Genomic DNA, 12,994 nt, shown 5'->3' on the forward strand with positions numbered 1-12,994 from the left:
GCAAGGATGGGAGTGAGCGCTCTGTGAGTGGGCGTTGCAAATGAAGGGACTTCAGATGCACATAGGTGGGGCCCACTTTTCCGTCAAAGGAAAAGAAATTGATTGCGCCAGTACCTGCAATTCTTAAGAGTTTACTGTGACAGAAGTGGCTCCAGGCGTTCTACTTTGGCGGGGGGGGGGGGGGGGGGTCCTAGGCCTTCTGTGGGTGGAATCTGGGAGGAGGGGGTGTTGGCGTGGAGAACCATGGGCTCCGACTGTACACCTCAGGTGAAATATTTCAAACTGTGAAAATATTTTAAAAGTAAACACCGCAAAGGCAACTTGCAAACCTAGCCGTCTGACCTGAACTAACTGCAGTAAAACGAACCTACAATAGCTTGGATTATGCCGGTCCGGCTTCAGTGTCTAGCGTTGCAGAAAGTCAATTAACCCCAAAAGTGCTGGTGAGCACATCGGGGGAATGGCATGTTCGGCTCAGTGGTGACATTTTAATTTCAGTGGAAAACCTGGACAAAGATTTCTTACTTTTGGACAAACAGTCCCATGCCTCCTCCCCGTCCCCTTTTAACATTAAATAATTGTGTTTTACTTATTTTGATACATCAGTTTGACATCTCCTAGGCCCCATCAGTTGACCATTAATTGTGTTAAATAATTGTGTTAGATGACATTCTAACCTAGTGCGATTCTCGTCCTAAGACTGTCAGTAAAAGTATCCACTTTCGATCGCGATAATTAATCAAACTGTTAGTTAGAGCTGGGACAGTCATTTTGAATGACAGCTTTTTATTAAAGGCGCATGCACGACACCAATTAATGCAAGGTCTCTGCGCAACTGATCTATAAACTATAGGCTTTAGCAAATGATTAAATCGACATATTTACAGAAATCAAAAACAAAAGGGCTTTAGTTTATGTCCTGCTAGTTAATAATAAATACCGCTAGCAGATTACTTTTAACTTTAAAACTTCAAAAGGTTACTGCCCTTTTAATTCCCATTACCGCTAAATTATTCAGCATTTCATTCCATATATAATATAACGAGGATATTAAACTGCGCCTTGCTGATGGTCCCTCTCCAATTTTGCCTTTGAATCATATTCTCATTAAGTTCAATTTGTGCCTTAAATTAGATACGTTCCTTGAACAAACAGTAATGATGTTGGTGCACTTTAGTTCATTCAAAATGGGCGCACTGTACTCTTTTAAACAATATTTATATACGCCGTTTGGCTTAGAATTGAAATGTAAGAGATATTGAAATCCAGGTTGATTTGTAAATGATTACAGTTCACCCCAGTTACAGTGATATGCGAAACTGGATTATTACTTTTAAAAGGCCTTGATTGAACAGGACGGTAGCCAGCAGTAATCAATACAATTGAGCCGTCCATAGGGAGAATGAAAATCATTTCAAAATTGTTCACTGTTTATTTTAATTTTGTAGCTGTTCCTGCATTGCCCTGACAACTAAAATCTAACTCCAGCTATCCTAATATCCAGCATGTATTCTGCCTGATACACAGTAACATGTCACGTTGTAAAATAAAATTAATGTGAGTCCTCTAAAAAGCATTAAAATACATTTCATTTTCTTGTCAAAACATGGAAAATACATGAAAATGTTATTTTAAAGTTGCACTCCTTTCTATAATAATATATAAAATATGAATTAAATTAATAGCATGTTGTAGTTGCGCAGTCGATACCAGTCAACAATTTAAATATCACTCTCCTGCTGTCAATTCCAAACTTTAGCCTCATAGCTCCTTCGTAGGTGTTTATTATGTGAAATGTATACTGTCTTAATCAACTGTCCCCGCTGTTCATTGCCTTTGGCTGCAGGTATTGAAGAATGTGAAAGGAGAATTACCCAAGACTGAGTGGAGTCTCTTTTTAAGACGCCTCTATTGAGATCCCAGACTTCGCAGTTTAGCCTTGTAGTATGGGCACAATCTGCTGAATTTGCAATCTAATTATAAATGTGCCATTTGGACCTCCTTTCAGCTTCAGTGCCACCATACCTTATGAGGGAAGTTACTTTAACAGCAAGCAACAAGTCAGACAGCTGTTCAAAACAAAATGCCATTACCAGATCAACTTTTCCCTAACACTGGGACTAGCTCGGGTATTGTTTTACAAATAGCCTTACAGACTTACTTGTATTATGTATAGCGAAGAATGGTTGTTAAATGAAATGTGCCTAAACAAATTCGGAATATGTTTAATAAAATCTATTTTCATAATTGATTGCTGTGCCGAGATGCCACTCGAAAACTGTCGTGACTAAGTATGGGTTTTGAAGACTGTTAACATTTTAGAACGTGCGCCATTTATATCTTTTCTGCGAGACTCAAAACAAGTGTTACTTATTCTGAATAAATTCTCCGTTACTTCAGCGGATAGATACAGTGTGCATATATACACGTGTACATTTTTATACTTGACAAATACGAATGTATAGGTTCAATGTACTTAACAGTTCACCAGGATAGTGTCAGCTCATTGTTTACCTTAGTATCTATTATTATTAACCTCTATTTATGAATCACGAATAGAGTTATGAAAATATTAATTTACAGAAAGTGTTGCCTTAACATTATGGGCGTTTTGATTACCTTTCAAAATCACTCGAAGATGACAATTCTCAGTTTGCATTAGCTTTAATTCTGAAAGCGACCTGTGCGGCGTATTATATAAATGGGGGAGATGCAATATTGCAGATGACTTCTAAACCTTACAATAAACAGATGTGGTGTGGTTATACACGCTGCTTATCTCCGTTCAACACGCGAGTTCTCTTTTATTTCTGGCGAAAGTTTTGACTCAGTATTTTGGGAAACACCCCTGACCCAAGAGTCAGAAAGAGCTAATCTCCTCTCCCCAGACAACTTTCACATTCACTCTCTTCGCCGACAACCGCTTTGCCCGAACCCCTCCCCCCGCCCCGTCTCGCCAAGACAAAATAGTAGAAAGCACTACCAACACTAATTGTCATTTCAAATGTCCCTTTCGTCAACCAAAAAAGTGTGAATAAAGGAAGGTCAGCTATCAGATCGATAACATCAGAGCCTTTGACTATTCAGGAGGCAGTGCTGCATTTATAGATTCCAGTTAACGCTTTCCCTCTCCTGCGACACAATACACGGAATGGCAATTCTAGAATGACAGTTCTTTTTAAAATATTTCAGAGAGATTGAAAAGTGTTTTAATCCCGTTACAGACGACGTCATCTGACCGGTCCGCAGAAAATGAAAGCCCAAGGTGTTATAAATAAAGAATATAAAGTATATTTTTAAAATGCCATTGTATGCTGCACAATGGCTAAAGTAATCAAAAAGATATGTTACAAGTCAAACAAAATCGAAACAAATTAAAAATTCTGATTTGTAAATAAAAACCAACAAAGTGTGTTTAAATGTGTAAAACTTTCGAAACAATATAGTGATTGTTGTCGCTGTCCACACTGTTTGAGAGAAAAATAAGCTCATGGTGTCCTGCATTTTAGCAACTATATATATATCTATAAAACAGCGTTGATTGAAAGTAAATTTTATGACTCACGTTTGGCCCTTTTAGTTGACAGAAGTGAACGGTCGCGCCAAGGAAAGCGGGCTATATAGAAAGGTTGGGTATTGTCTCCTTATGGGTCGGTCACTGCATGACTGAATTATTTTAATTTACGTGCTTTTGCATTCTTCTCAGATCAATTTGCATGACCCTCCCCGGACAGAAGTAACTAAAAATGAGATTATCTCAGTCGAAGGCGGGAGTGGGTAAAACCCCAGAGCGGCAACGTTATAAACTTTCTGCAGTATGTGTGTTTGTGTTGAAGTGCTTTCATACGAACAACAGACAATGTTTTAAAGTCCAGATTGCAACTTTAAAATTCTGCACTCCAAGCCTTTAGGCAGACGCTGCTTAACATCTAGTACCGCTGTGTGGAGAGAGTCGAAATTGCCGCCCATATAGACCAGGGAACTGTTGCTAATATGTTTAAAGACAGCACCGATGGCCAGTTCAACATAAACTTTATGTGATTTATTCAAGACGATATAGCACATGGTCATTTTTGAAAATGAAACAGTTACCGCTCCCCCCCACCCCATATTTTTCACTTGTGTTTGGCAAATGATTAGGGATTTGTCCCTCGTTTCCTCCTACCCCAGAATGCAGGACAAAACTCTGTGATTCCCCCCGTGAGGGGATGATCGCCTTTTGAAGCGTGCGGCTTGGCAGTAGAGAGTGGGATCGCGGACGGAAGGAATGGTTATTGGAGGGGGGGGCAGATGTAGAGGTGAGGAGGGCGAGTGAAGCTTGGGGATTGAGGGGGTGGGGGCTGAAAGACTTTCGTGCGTGTGTTCCTGTGTATAAAACAGACTCCAATCTGCTGGAGCTCGCGTGGCTTCTTTATATTATAAATGACAAAATGGAGAGGGGAGGGGGTGCTGTGTTGGTGTATGTGTATGTGTGGACAGAACATGCCCTGGGCGCGCTGTCCTTTCCGAATAAACTGACCCTAGCCAGATCGCAACAGAGAGAGAAAACAGCTTCCAGCCACAGCGTTAAGTAGAAACCCGTAGAAATGTACACGAGCAAAGGGCGCTAGGCACAACACACACACACACACACACACACACACACACAGAGAGAGAGAGAGAGAGAGAGAGAAACAAAAACACAAGGGGGTTTGCCCGGTTACCTTAGTAGCCAGTCTAGCGAGAAGCAGCTCCTTGCTATCCCGTGTCGTCAAACGTGTCTAATGTTTTTTTTACAATTTTAAAACAATGTCTATATATTTTAAAAAAACAAAAGAGCTGTAGCGAAGCGCTTAAAGTCAGCTAGAGCTTCCCCGGGCCATGGAGAAGAGGGTGCTGGGGGTGGGGAGGGGGAGCCGCCGGAACGCTGGCAGAAGTTGCCGATGGATTGCCGAAAAAAAATCTTGCTATTCTCTGTGAAACAAGTGAAGGCGATGGTTAGTGCTGTCAATCTTGGCGATCAATTCCAGCGGCCATGTCGCAAGTATTCAAAGCATTTCCCGTCGTGCAACATCAGAAAGTGAATGGCCAGGGCACTGATGTTACGGCTCCCCCCTCGCAACCAGGCTTGATGTCTACTGCTCCCAGGACCAGCGCTAGAGAGAGAGAGAGAGAGAGAGAGGAAGAGAGAGATACATACACACAGAGAGAGAGAGAGAACGCACACAAACACAGAGGGCGAGATCAGGGATTGAGGCGAGAGGGGAAGATATCGGCACTCAGGCTAAACATACATACACGCAACAGACAGATACTGACACACACACACACACACACACACACACACAAGCCTGGCCAGGGAGATTACTGAACTTCACCACCGAGAACTAATGCAAAACATCAAAACTGAAAGAGAACTCCAACTTGCCCTGTCCACTCCGATTCGCATTCAGGGCCTCTCTCCCTCTCTGTTTGTGTGTGTGTGTGTCTGTGTGTGTGTGTGTGAGAGAGAGAGAGAGAGTGCCACATCCTAAATCGCTTTCAATTTACAATCTCTGACCATCTCCCGATCCGCGTACCTGAACTCTGAAGACAATTAGCTCTTTCAAAACAAAACCAGAACCACGTTATAAACGCGCCGGCCTAGAGGGGGCAAATTTAGTGCTTTCCTACGGCTATTGACGGTTAGTGATAAACGCCCCGGAGACCGGAGAGAGTGGGTCCATCTCCCCGGCGAGGGCCAGAGCTCGGAGAATTGCTTGAACTTATTGGGGAGCCGGCGTTTAAGCCGGAGCTGTGATTGGCATCGCGGATCGCGTCTGCGAGAGCTTCCACCGAGCAATACTGCGCCGATCATCTGGTGTCGAACATATTTACTGATACTGAGCAACTCGGAAAAACTGGTAGAGTTACACATTAACCCTCTATCTGCCACCGTTCGGGGATTTTCTATTGGTCCAATTCTCACTTTCCCACTGAAACAAAAATTAATTTAATTTGAAGAGGAACACCCCACTAGTGCCAGACACTCCTGCCTGTCAATTTAATGCGACATACACTCTCAGATATTCGCATCAATTCCTATTGCTGCATTGAAGGCCAGCGTCATGTACCACAGCTAAAACTGGCTTTAGACACTGAAACTTCAGCGTTCTTTCTGGCTATGTGACTAAAATTAACCCTGTTGTTGTCAGCAGCTGCCAAGATAGGTGAACCGCAAACAATGGTAGTGAGCGAAACTGACAACGAAGTAGCAATGTGTTAGATCTGAGTCCGTAAGGGTGCACAGGTTATATGCACATCCAGCATCCCTCTCCTCCATCTAGCACACACACACACACACGACCAATCTTGAAATCGCGCTGCGAGTAACATTGCGCTGATTTCAGAAGATAAGGCCTGACATAAATGCGATTTGCCATTTCAAACGGAACAAAATGACTCTGGCCATCCCCTGCCTTGGCAATTGCTATTCATACAGATAACCTCTTAGCTCTTTGTCAAACCCCTGCAGAATAGTAAAACCTCCGTCATCTGCTGCTGGATGTACTGAAGTAGTTTATTTTTAACAAAAGGCAGATTTGAACAGAAAGGGAAAGCCAGGCAACGCGTAACAGGTAACGGTCACAAAACTAGTGCATGGATCAATAATCCACTTAGCCCCAGTTTAAGAATGGCACTATGCTCGTACACACAATGCATCTTAACATCTTTATACCCAGGTTGTTTTAGATAACATATTAACCAATATTGATATCAAGCTGATAAAACTGTAACACTGTGTGAATCGCTCAGCAGCTTACCCATATCAAAGATAACTCTTAAACATGTGGGTATTTGATTGAAATCTTAACTTGGCATAGTCGCGTGCAGACTGATGTGATCCGGGCTCATAACTGCATCAGTATTATCACCAATTACTGTGAAAGTCTATTTTCATAGAATGTTTTGTTTTCTGGACCTTAAATAAATCTTATAGAGCAATATTTTCATACGTTTTGGGAATGTCACTGAAATTTTAAACCTCTAATTAATGACAAAAGAATCGTTTTAATTTACAGAAATGTTCTGATTTTCCCTTATCTTTAGTTGTATTAATATTTATTTAGCTCCTGCACTCGGCATGTAATGAAATATAACTAGGGCTACAAAGTAGTCAGCGAGACAAGTCTAGCCTTAATTCCGAAGTACATATTTATATAATATTAGTACTGACTCATCTATCAAGTTGACGCCGACCTCGGCATACTGTGCATGTCGCATGTCACTTAACCGCACGTTATCGGATCTATTACTCTCAAAACACTCTACCAGGACGCTATCCAATTTGACAAACTGGAAGCGAGTTCAGAGAGGGGGGAAAGCTTATCCAACTTAATATAAGAATGTGACTATATTTACTATCACTGGAAGCCTCATGAATAATCTAGAAATATGCATCCTTTCTACTTGTCACTTTACGTATCGATGCCAATTGCACGAATTCCCACTCCGTGGAACTTCTTGAGTCTAAAACATTGACGGAGAATTACACCGGGACGCCAGGAGAAGGGAATAACGGACTACATGTGCAGCGATTCTGCCGGTTTGGTTAAATGTGCAAGGCGAGATTATGAGGGATGCAAGGAGTTCCTGACGTTGCTTGGTGTGGGTCAGACGAATCACCTTTCTTACTGGTTCAGCTTGTTGCCAGGAAGGAATGTGTAAACAAAAGGTTTGAGCTCGTACCGTGGAGCTTTGTTCGAAATACATTGTATTTAGTTCAACTCCAGACATTCAAGCCAATAGAGCTCGTGTCACCTCGGTTCAGGTCCATCGGCTAACTCTGTTCAGGAGACTGAAGGTGAAACACAGAGGGATTTAATTGGGCGTGAGTGTTCCAGTATGCCACTGTTTCTGTATTTCTCTTTCAGTCGAGCTTTAGTTTAATGTCACAACTCATTTTGTTGTTGTTTTTTAAGTAAAGCAGCGATTACCTTTCTTGCTATCTGAGAAGAGGTCTAAAATCAGACCGCGCCCGAGGCAATGGTTGATTTGTAGCATCCCCCGAATCCCACAGGGTGGCACAAACGCTAACACCACCCTGTCGGTTCAGGAATAAAATGTCACAGCCAGAGCGGCCAAATGTTCTAAACAACAAAAGCAAGGAATCCTCGCGATCGGATTATTATTGATGGACTGTGGATTGGGCCAAAGGTCAGTATTTCCACCCTGCCCCTTCTCCAAAGTGGGATTTAGTTGGCTAAAGTGAAGTTTCCTTAATTACATACAATTCATGCACCAATCCCGCGCAGCTCCGACACACTGTTGCTCAGTTCGTGCTGAAGGCAGTTTGAGGAGTCTTGGGTATCTTTGAAGGAACTTTTCTTTTACCGCGCGACATTTCTCCTGAGCCGGGCACCTCTTTGCCAGATGCACCAAACCCGGGGGCAGCCATGTGCCCCCGACATGTCACCCAGAATATGTGCTTGCGAGCACGGGAGTGTTGCTGCGCTTACTTGGATTCACGAGTGTCTGTGTGTGCATGTGAGTGAGTTAATAGCGGGTGCGTGTGCAGTTTCGAACCGACGCGCTTTAAAATGAGCTGCTGCTGCTTATTCCTTCAAACTTTGCTCAAAATGACAAACGCGTCCTTTGGCAAAGTGACGGCCGCTAACTGACTGGCACTGGAACTGGGATTTTACCTTCGGTTTTTGGTCAGGGACATGGAATCGGCCAGGGCACAATCTTGCGGAAAGGTAAGACACATTCTGAGCACATCGCCCATTATTATTATTCCCTTTGCACAATCGAGAGAAATCCAATCTTTCTACTCTGGAAAGAACTGCCGGATTATCGTGATTTTCACATATAAAACGGCCAGCTTTTATCAAACCATGCCAAGCGCAAGCTGCTGTCGCCGATAGATTGTGTGTAATCGATATAGTTCGCCCTCCCTCCTCACACGACTTGTACGTTAACATCTGACCTTCCAGCCCATCACCTTTCCTTAAGAGCCCCCATTATCAGAGGTGTGTTGGCGCGACTGAATGCGTAAAGGTGCAACGTTCTCACCAGGAGAATTGAACATCAACGTCAGGAAAAGAGGAAAGTTGCAAGTGAAAGTTGTAGAGAAGAGTTGTTGGTGGCTGTCTTTTTTTAAAAAACATGTTGGAATGAAAATATAAATTAAACCTGAAGGTGCAACATAAATTCAAGTCTAAGAGACTTACCTATAAGCGCCTGATATATTTATTCGGCCTCAATGCATTGGACAGGTTGCTCGTAGAAAGTGAGCGCTCAAGTTAATAATGTAAAGAGTGGGCTCCTATTTATCGATCACCGTCTGCCTTTTTAATACCTTTTCAGCAGGCCCAGTATACACAAGTGACCAGCCAGGTTAATGGGGTTGAAGTGACATGTTATTCAGCAAGACAAAGCCAAAATGCTGAAATAATGTACAATTGAAACACAACTGTTTCTGTTGGCATCTGACCTCCCCGCATCCCAAGCTTATTGCAAAATAAACACGAAGGGAGCAAAAGCACTAGAGCGCAGTATTAGATTTCCCCTTAAATACGAATGTCACCAATACATCAAACATGCTTAGAAGGGATTGCGTTTAGATAAAGTGCAAGACTCCAGAAGTGAAATAAAAGTTGCACCGATTCCTCGTAGGTGCTGGTGCGAGCACGATGGCACCAGACACACATCGACACAGCGCTGTAAATAACATCGGCATGCTAATAATAGGATGGTTGTACTTACAAGGAATGAGGGCTGGATGCTGTTGGAAAAGCAGTTTGAGCTAATGGAAGAGTCATCCAGGCCGGTGTGAGAGGAGTGGCACTGACAGACTGGAGGGTTACCTTTACCAGCTGATTCTTCAGCGTCAGCTCCCTATCTCCACACCCCTCCCTACACACACACACACACACACACACACACACATACATACACACAACCCACCCACCCCAGCCTCTGCCTTTCATTTTCACATTCCCTTTGTTCTACAACACACGCATCACCATGCTGCACCAGAAAGGGAGAATAATTAAATCAAACTGTATATTAACTGCACGGCATTCTACCCATTCTACTTACCAGCAAAGTGCAGGACAGTGAGTATTCTTCTAAAAATAAGCTGATATAAATTGAATCAAGAAAACAGGTAGTGGAAAACAAGGAACATTTCAATTTACCTTCGCCAAAGTAACCCACTGAAAGTGGAGTTACTCAGAATGGAATCCGGAGGTGGAAAATCAGAGATGTCATCCCTAATGCACTTTTACTAAGATGGAACTGTCAGAAGTGAAATTTACCAGATACCGAAATTTGCAGCAATATCGAGAACAAATAAGTCACTAACGCGAGGAAAAATGTTTCTGGTTTATATGTGCCATAAAATAAATAAAACGGAATTGCTGGATCAAAACCCCATCCCAGAAAACACCAGCTAAAGTATTTTCAATGCCTAGCATAATACGTGCGTAAAAGAAAATGTGTTTTTTAAAAAAAGTCGAGTTGACAATTTCAGCCGAATCTCTAGAAGAAATAACTGTACCCTTTCAACTAGTTTTAGATGTAGGAAGTGGAAAATACATCCAGTCTGCTTAGCGATAGTATACAGGATACAGGCAATACAGAGATATCAGCCAGTTGCTTTTTTGTGATTTTTCACTTAATTGTCATTAAAGCTTCTATGAAAGCAATGACTGAGAAGGCGCTACACGCCTGTTCACAGTATCAAATCCATGATTGTGTCAGTGCGGGATCTGACACAGAGATTCTGAGAAACAATGCAATGTGATTGAGAAAGTCCGCACGAGAAGTTTGTTCTATTTTGCAAAATATGCTTAATTCTGGAAGGGAGAAAAGACAAGCTGAGGCCAGAGCCCAAGTGACCTTGTGGAGCAGACAGATGTTTTGAGTTCTGTACTTAGTTGTTAGGCTACTGATTCACAGAGTCAAATTGTTTGTTGAAACTTTTAACAATGGTTTCGGAAGTTATCGAAGACCTTTGCTCAGATGAAATATTAAGCAAACCTTTGCTTGTGAATGGTGTTCAAAGTCAATGAAGTGTTTGTTGGGCGCAAGAAAACTACACATTAGCCTTTTTTGTCCCTTCGAAGGACGCCTTTAAGAGAAATACTTTACCACTCGCGTAAAGTATTTCGAGATTATGTTAAGGATTGCAAAACTTGGTGCAAAAATTGTGTACCAGAATTCCGGATGCACTGAAAGAACGTAGCAACGCGCAAATTTGCCCGTCTGTGGAGTTTGAATTAACTTTTAAATTGAGATCTTTTCTCTCCCGGTGTATTATAACAGTAGCTATTGCAAGTGTGACTGAAACATGTAGTATGTCAGAGAAACGCTGGGGTATGTAACACCGCACGCGTCGAAGGCGAAGCTGTTTGGATATCTCTGAGCATAGCAACCGTTTCACATTAATCCAGATATATGGCATGTCTACGGGACCTGGAAATAGCCGTGTCGTGATCCTGACAAACATTTCAACACTCAATATGTGAAGACAATAACTTCCCGTGACTGGTAAAACATGGATAGCGATGAACCTACATTAAGTATGGAAAGTCCAGAGGTACAGTTACAGACTGAGCCGCGTGATACACATGCTTAAATTAATCGCGGCACGGCTTTTCACCAGAAATTAACAGCATGTGCCCTTAGAACTGGCAACATTTCATTTCAATTCAGGTGAACTATATGTACATTTAGAAGTTGTATTTAACAACAGAAGGTTCTATCACGTAACAGCTAGATCAGTCAAAGAACATATGAGGTTCCCTATAGGAAAATAACAGATGCGATCATTTCGTTCGTTTCTCCTCTCGCGATGGGAACCACAGGTATTTATTTGTCTTTTTTTGTTAATTAGTTTTGCTGTAACTTTCCCGAATGCTAAAGCATGAACGCACCAGAGGTCAGCACTTTGTTCATTGTGAACAGAAGTTGTTCAGCATCTTATTATACTTTATTGCTGATTTTCTACTCTCCAATATCGTGAACAGTTTTCCTGGTTATTCTACTTCAAATAAACTAAAATAAATTTGTTCGAAAACTTTGCAAGTTTTTATTCTAATTCTTAAGACATGTTGGATGTTTAAGCATCAAACTAAAGCAGATGTGTTTGCAGGATGATTCTACTGTATATACTTTAAAATCGAAATTTTTACGGATAGGGGACTCTGACTAAGTGAGACAGGTAGGTTGAACAGAATTAAACCACAAGCCGGTCTATGTGCCTCAGACGCCATCAAGTGTTCATATTGGGTATTACATTCTGTCCGTTGATAACAACTGCTTTGATCAAATGAAGCAAAACAAAGTGAAAACAACTCAAGTTCAAAACGATTTGTTTTGAACAATACATTTGTTTTGTTATACAGCTAAGTACACGTTTACAAAATACAAACTATCAGCGATGATACTTACAGCCGAAAATATGGATAATGATAACTCAGAAATGTCGACAAAATACAAATATGGAAATTGAAATAGTTTGTTAATTTACGAACTTATTTAACTTTGCCCAAGGAGAACAGATAAAAGACAAGGCACCGTACCATCTTACAAATGCGTCGCAACTTCTCTTCAACCACATCCCCTAACCCGCCGAAACACACACACACACATACCAAATAAAAGGTGAATTGTTTAGGCTTATAATTGGCATCGACATTCGATGCTAGCACTCTAAGTCTCATTGCTGAAAGCTTACCGAAGAGCTGATTGTGAATTCCATTAACGCACAAAATGCTTATTTCCCGAAGGAAAATAAAACCCCAAACCAATTTATGACAAGAAATAAGAACATGTTGTACTACTTTGTTACTCGGTGGTAATCGTGAGAAAGAAGTCTGTTTTGTATCCTTTGTCTTCGCATCTCAGTTTCTTAGCAGTTTAAGGCTCTGATAACATGCAATGGCTTCTAATTAGAGCGTTATTTCCGTTATATTTAAAGCACATTGCTCACTCAGAGTGGTCTCAATTTATTTTTCGAAAACATATT

At 41.6% G+C, this 12,994-nt stretch overlaps 1 protein-coding gene across 11 annotated transcripts in view; it reads right to left on the reverse strand.

The window, feature by feature from the left end:
* sox6 (SRY-box transcription factor 6) overlaps nucleotides 1–9,786 on the reverse strand; it is a 624,359-nt gene extending 614,573 nt beyond the window's left edge. For 4 of the 11 annotated variants that reach the window (XM_059652056.1, XM_059652052.1, XM_059652055.1 and 1 more), the window contains exon 1: nucleotides 9,727–9,785. In XM_059652056.1, the coding sequence (XP_059508039.1) occupies nucleotides 9,727–9,782 (56 nt within the window). In that variant the 5' untranslated portion in view covers nucleotides 9,783–9,785. Of the gene's footprint in view, nucleotides 1–2,619; nucleotides 2,730–3,565; nucleotides 3,682–4,703; nucleotides 5,050–9,726 lie in introns of those variants that run through there. The other 7 variants (XM_048545912.2, XM_059652054.1, XM_048545909.1 and 4 more) reach the window with 6 other exon arrangements.
* Nucleotides 9,787–12,994: the final 3,208 nt, after the last annotated feature.

The sequence above is a fragment of the Stegostoma tigrinum genome, chromosome 17, assembly GCF_030684315.1.
Source record: "Stegostoma tigrinum isolate sSteTig4 chromosome 17, sSteTig4.hap1, whole genome shotgun sequence".
Taxonomy (NCBI): Eukaryota; Metazoa; Chordata; class Chondrichthyes; order Orectolobiformes; family Stegostomatidae; genus Stegostoma; species Stegostoma tigrinum.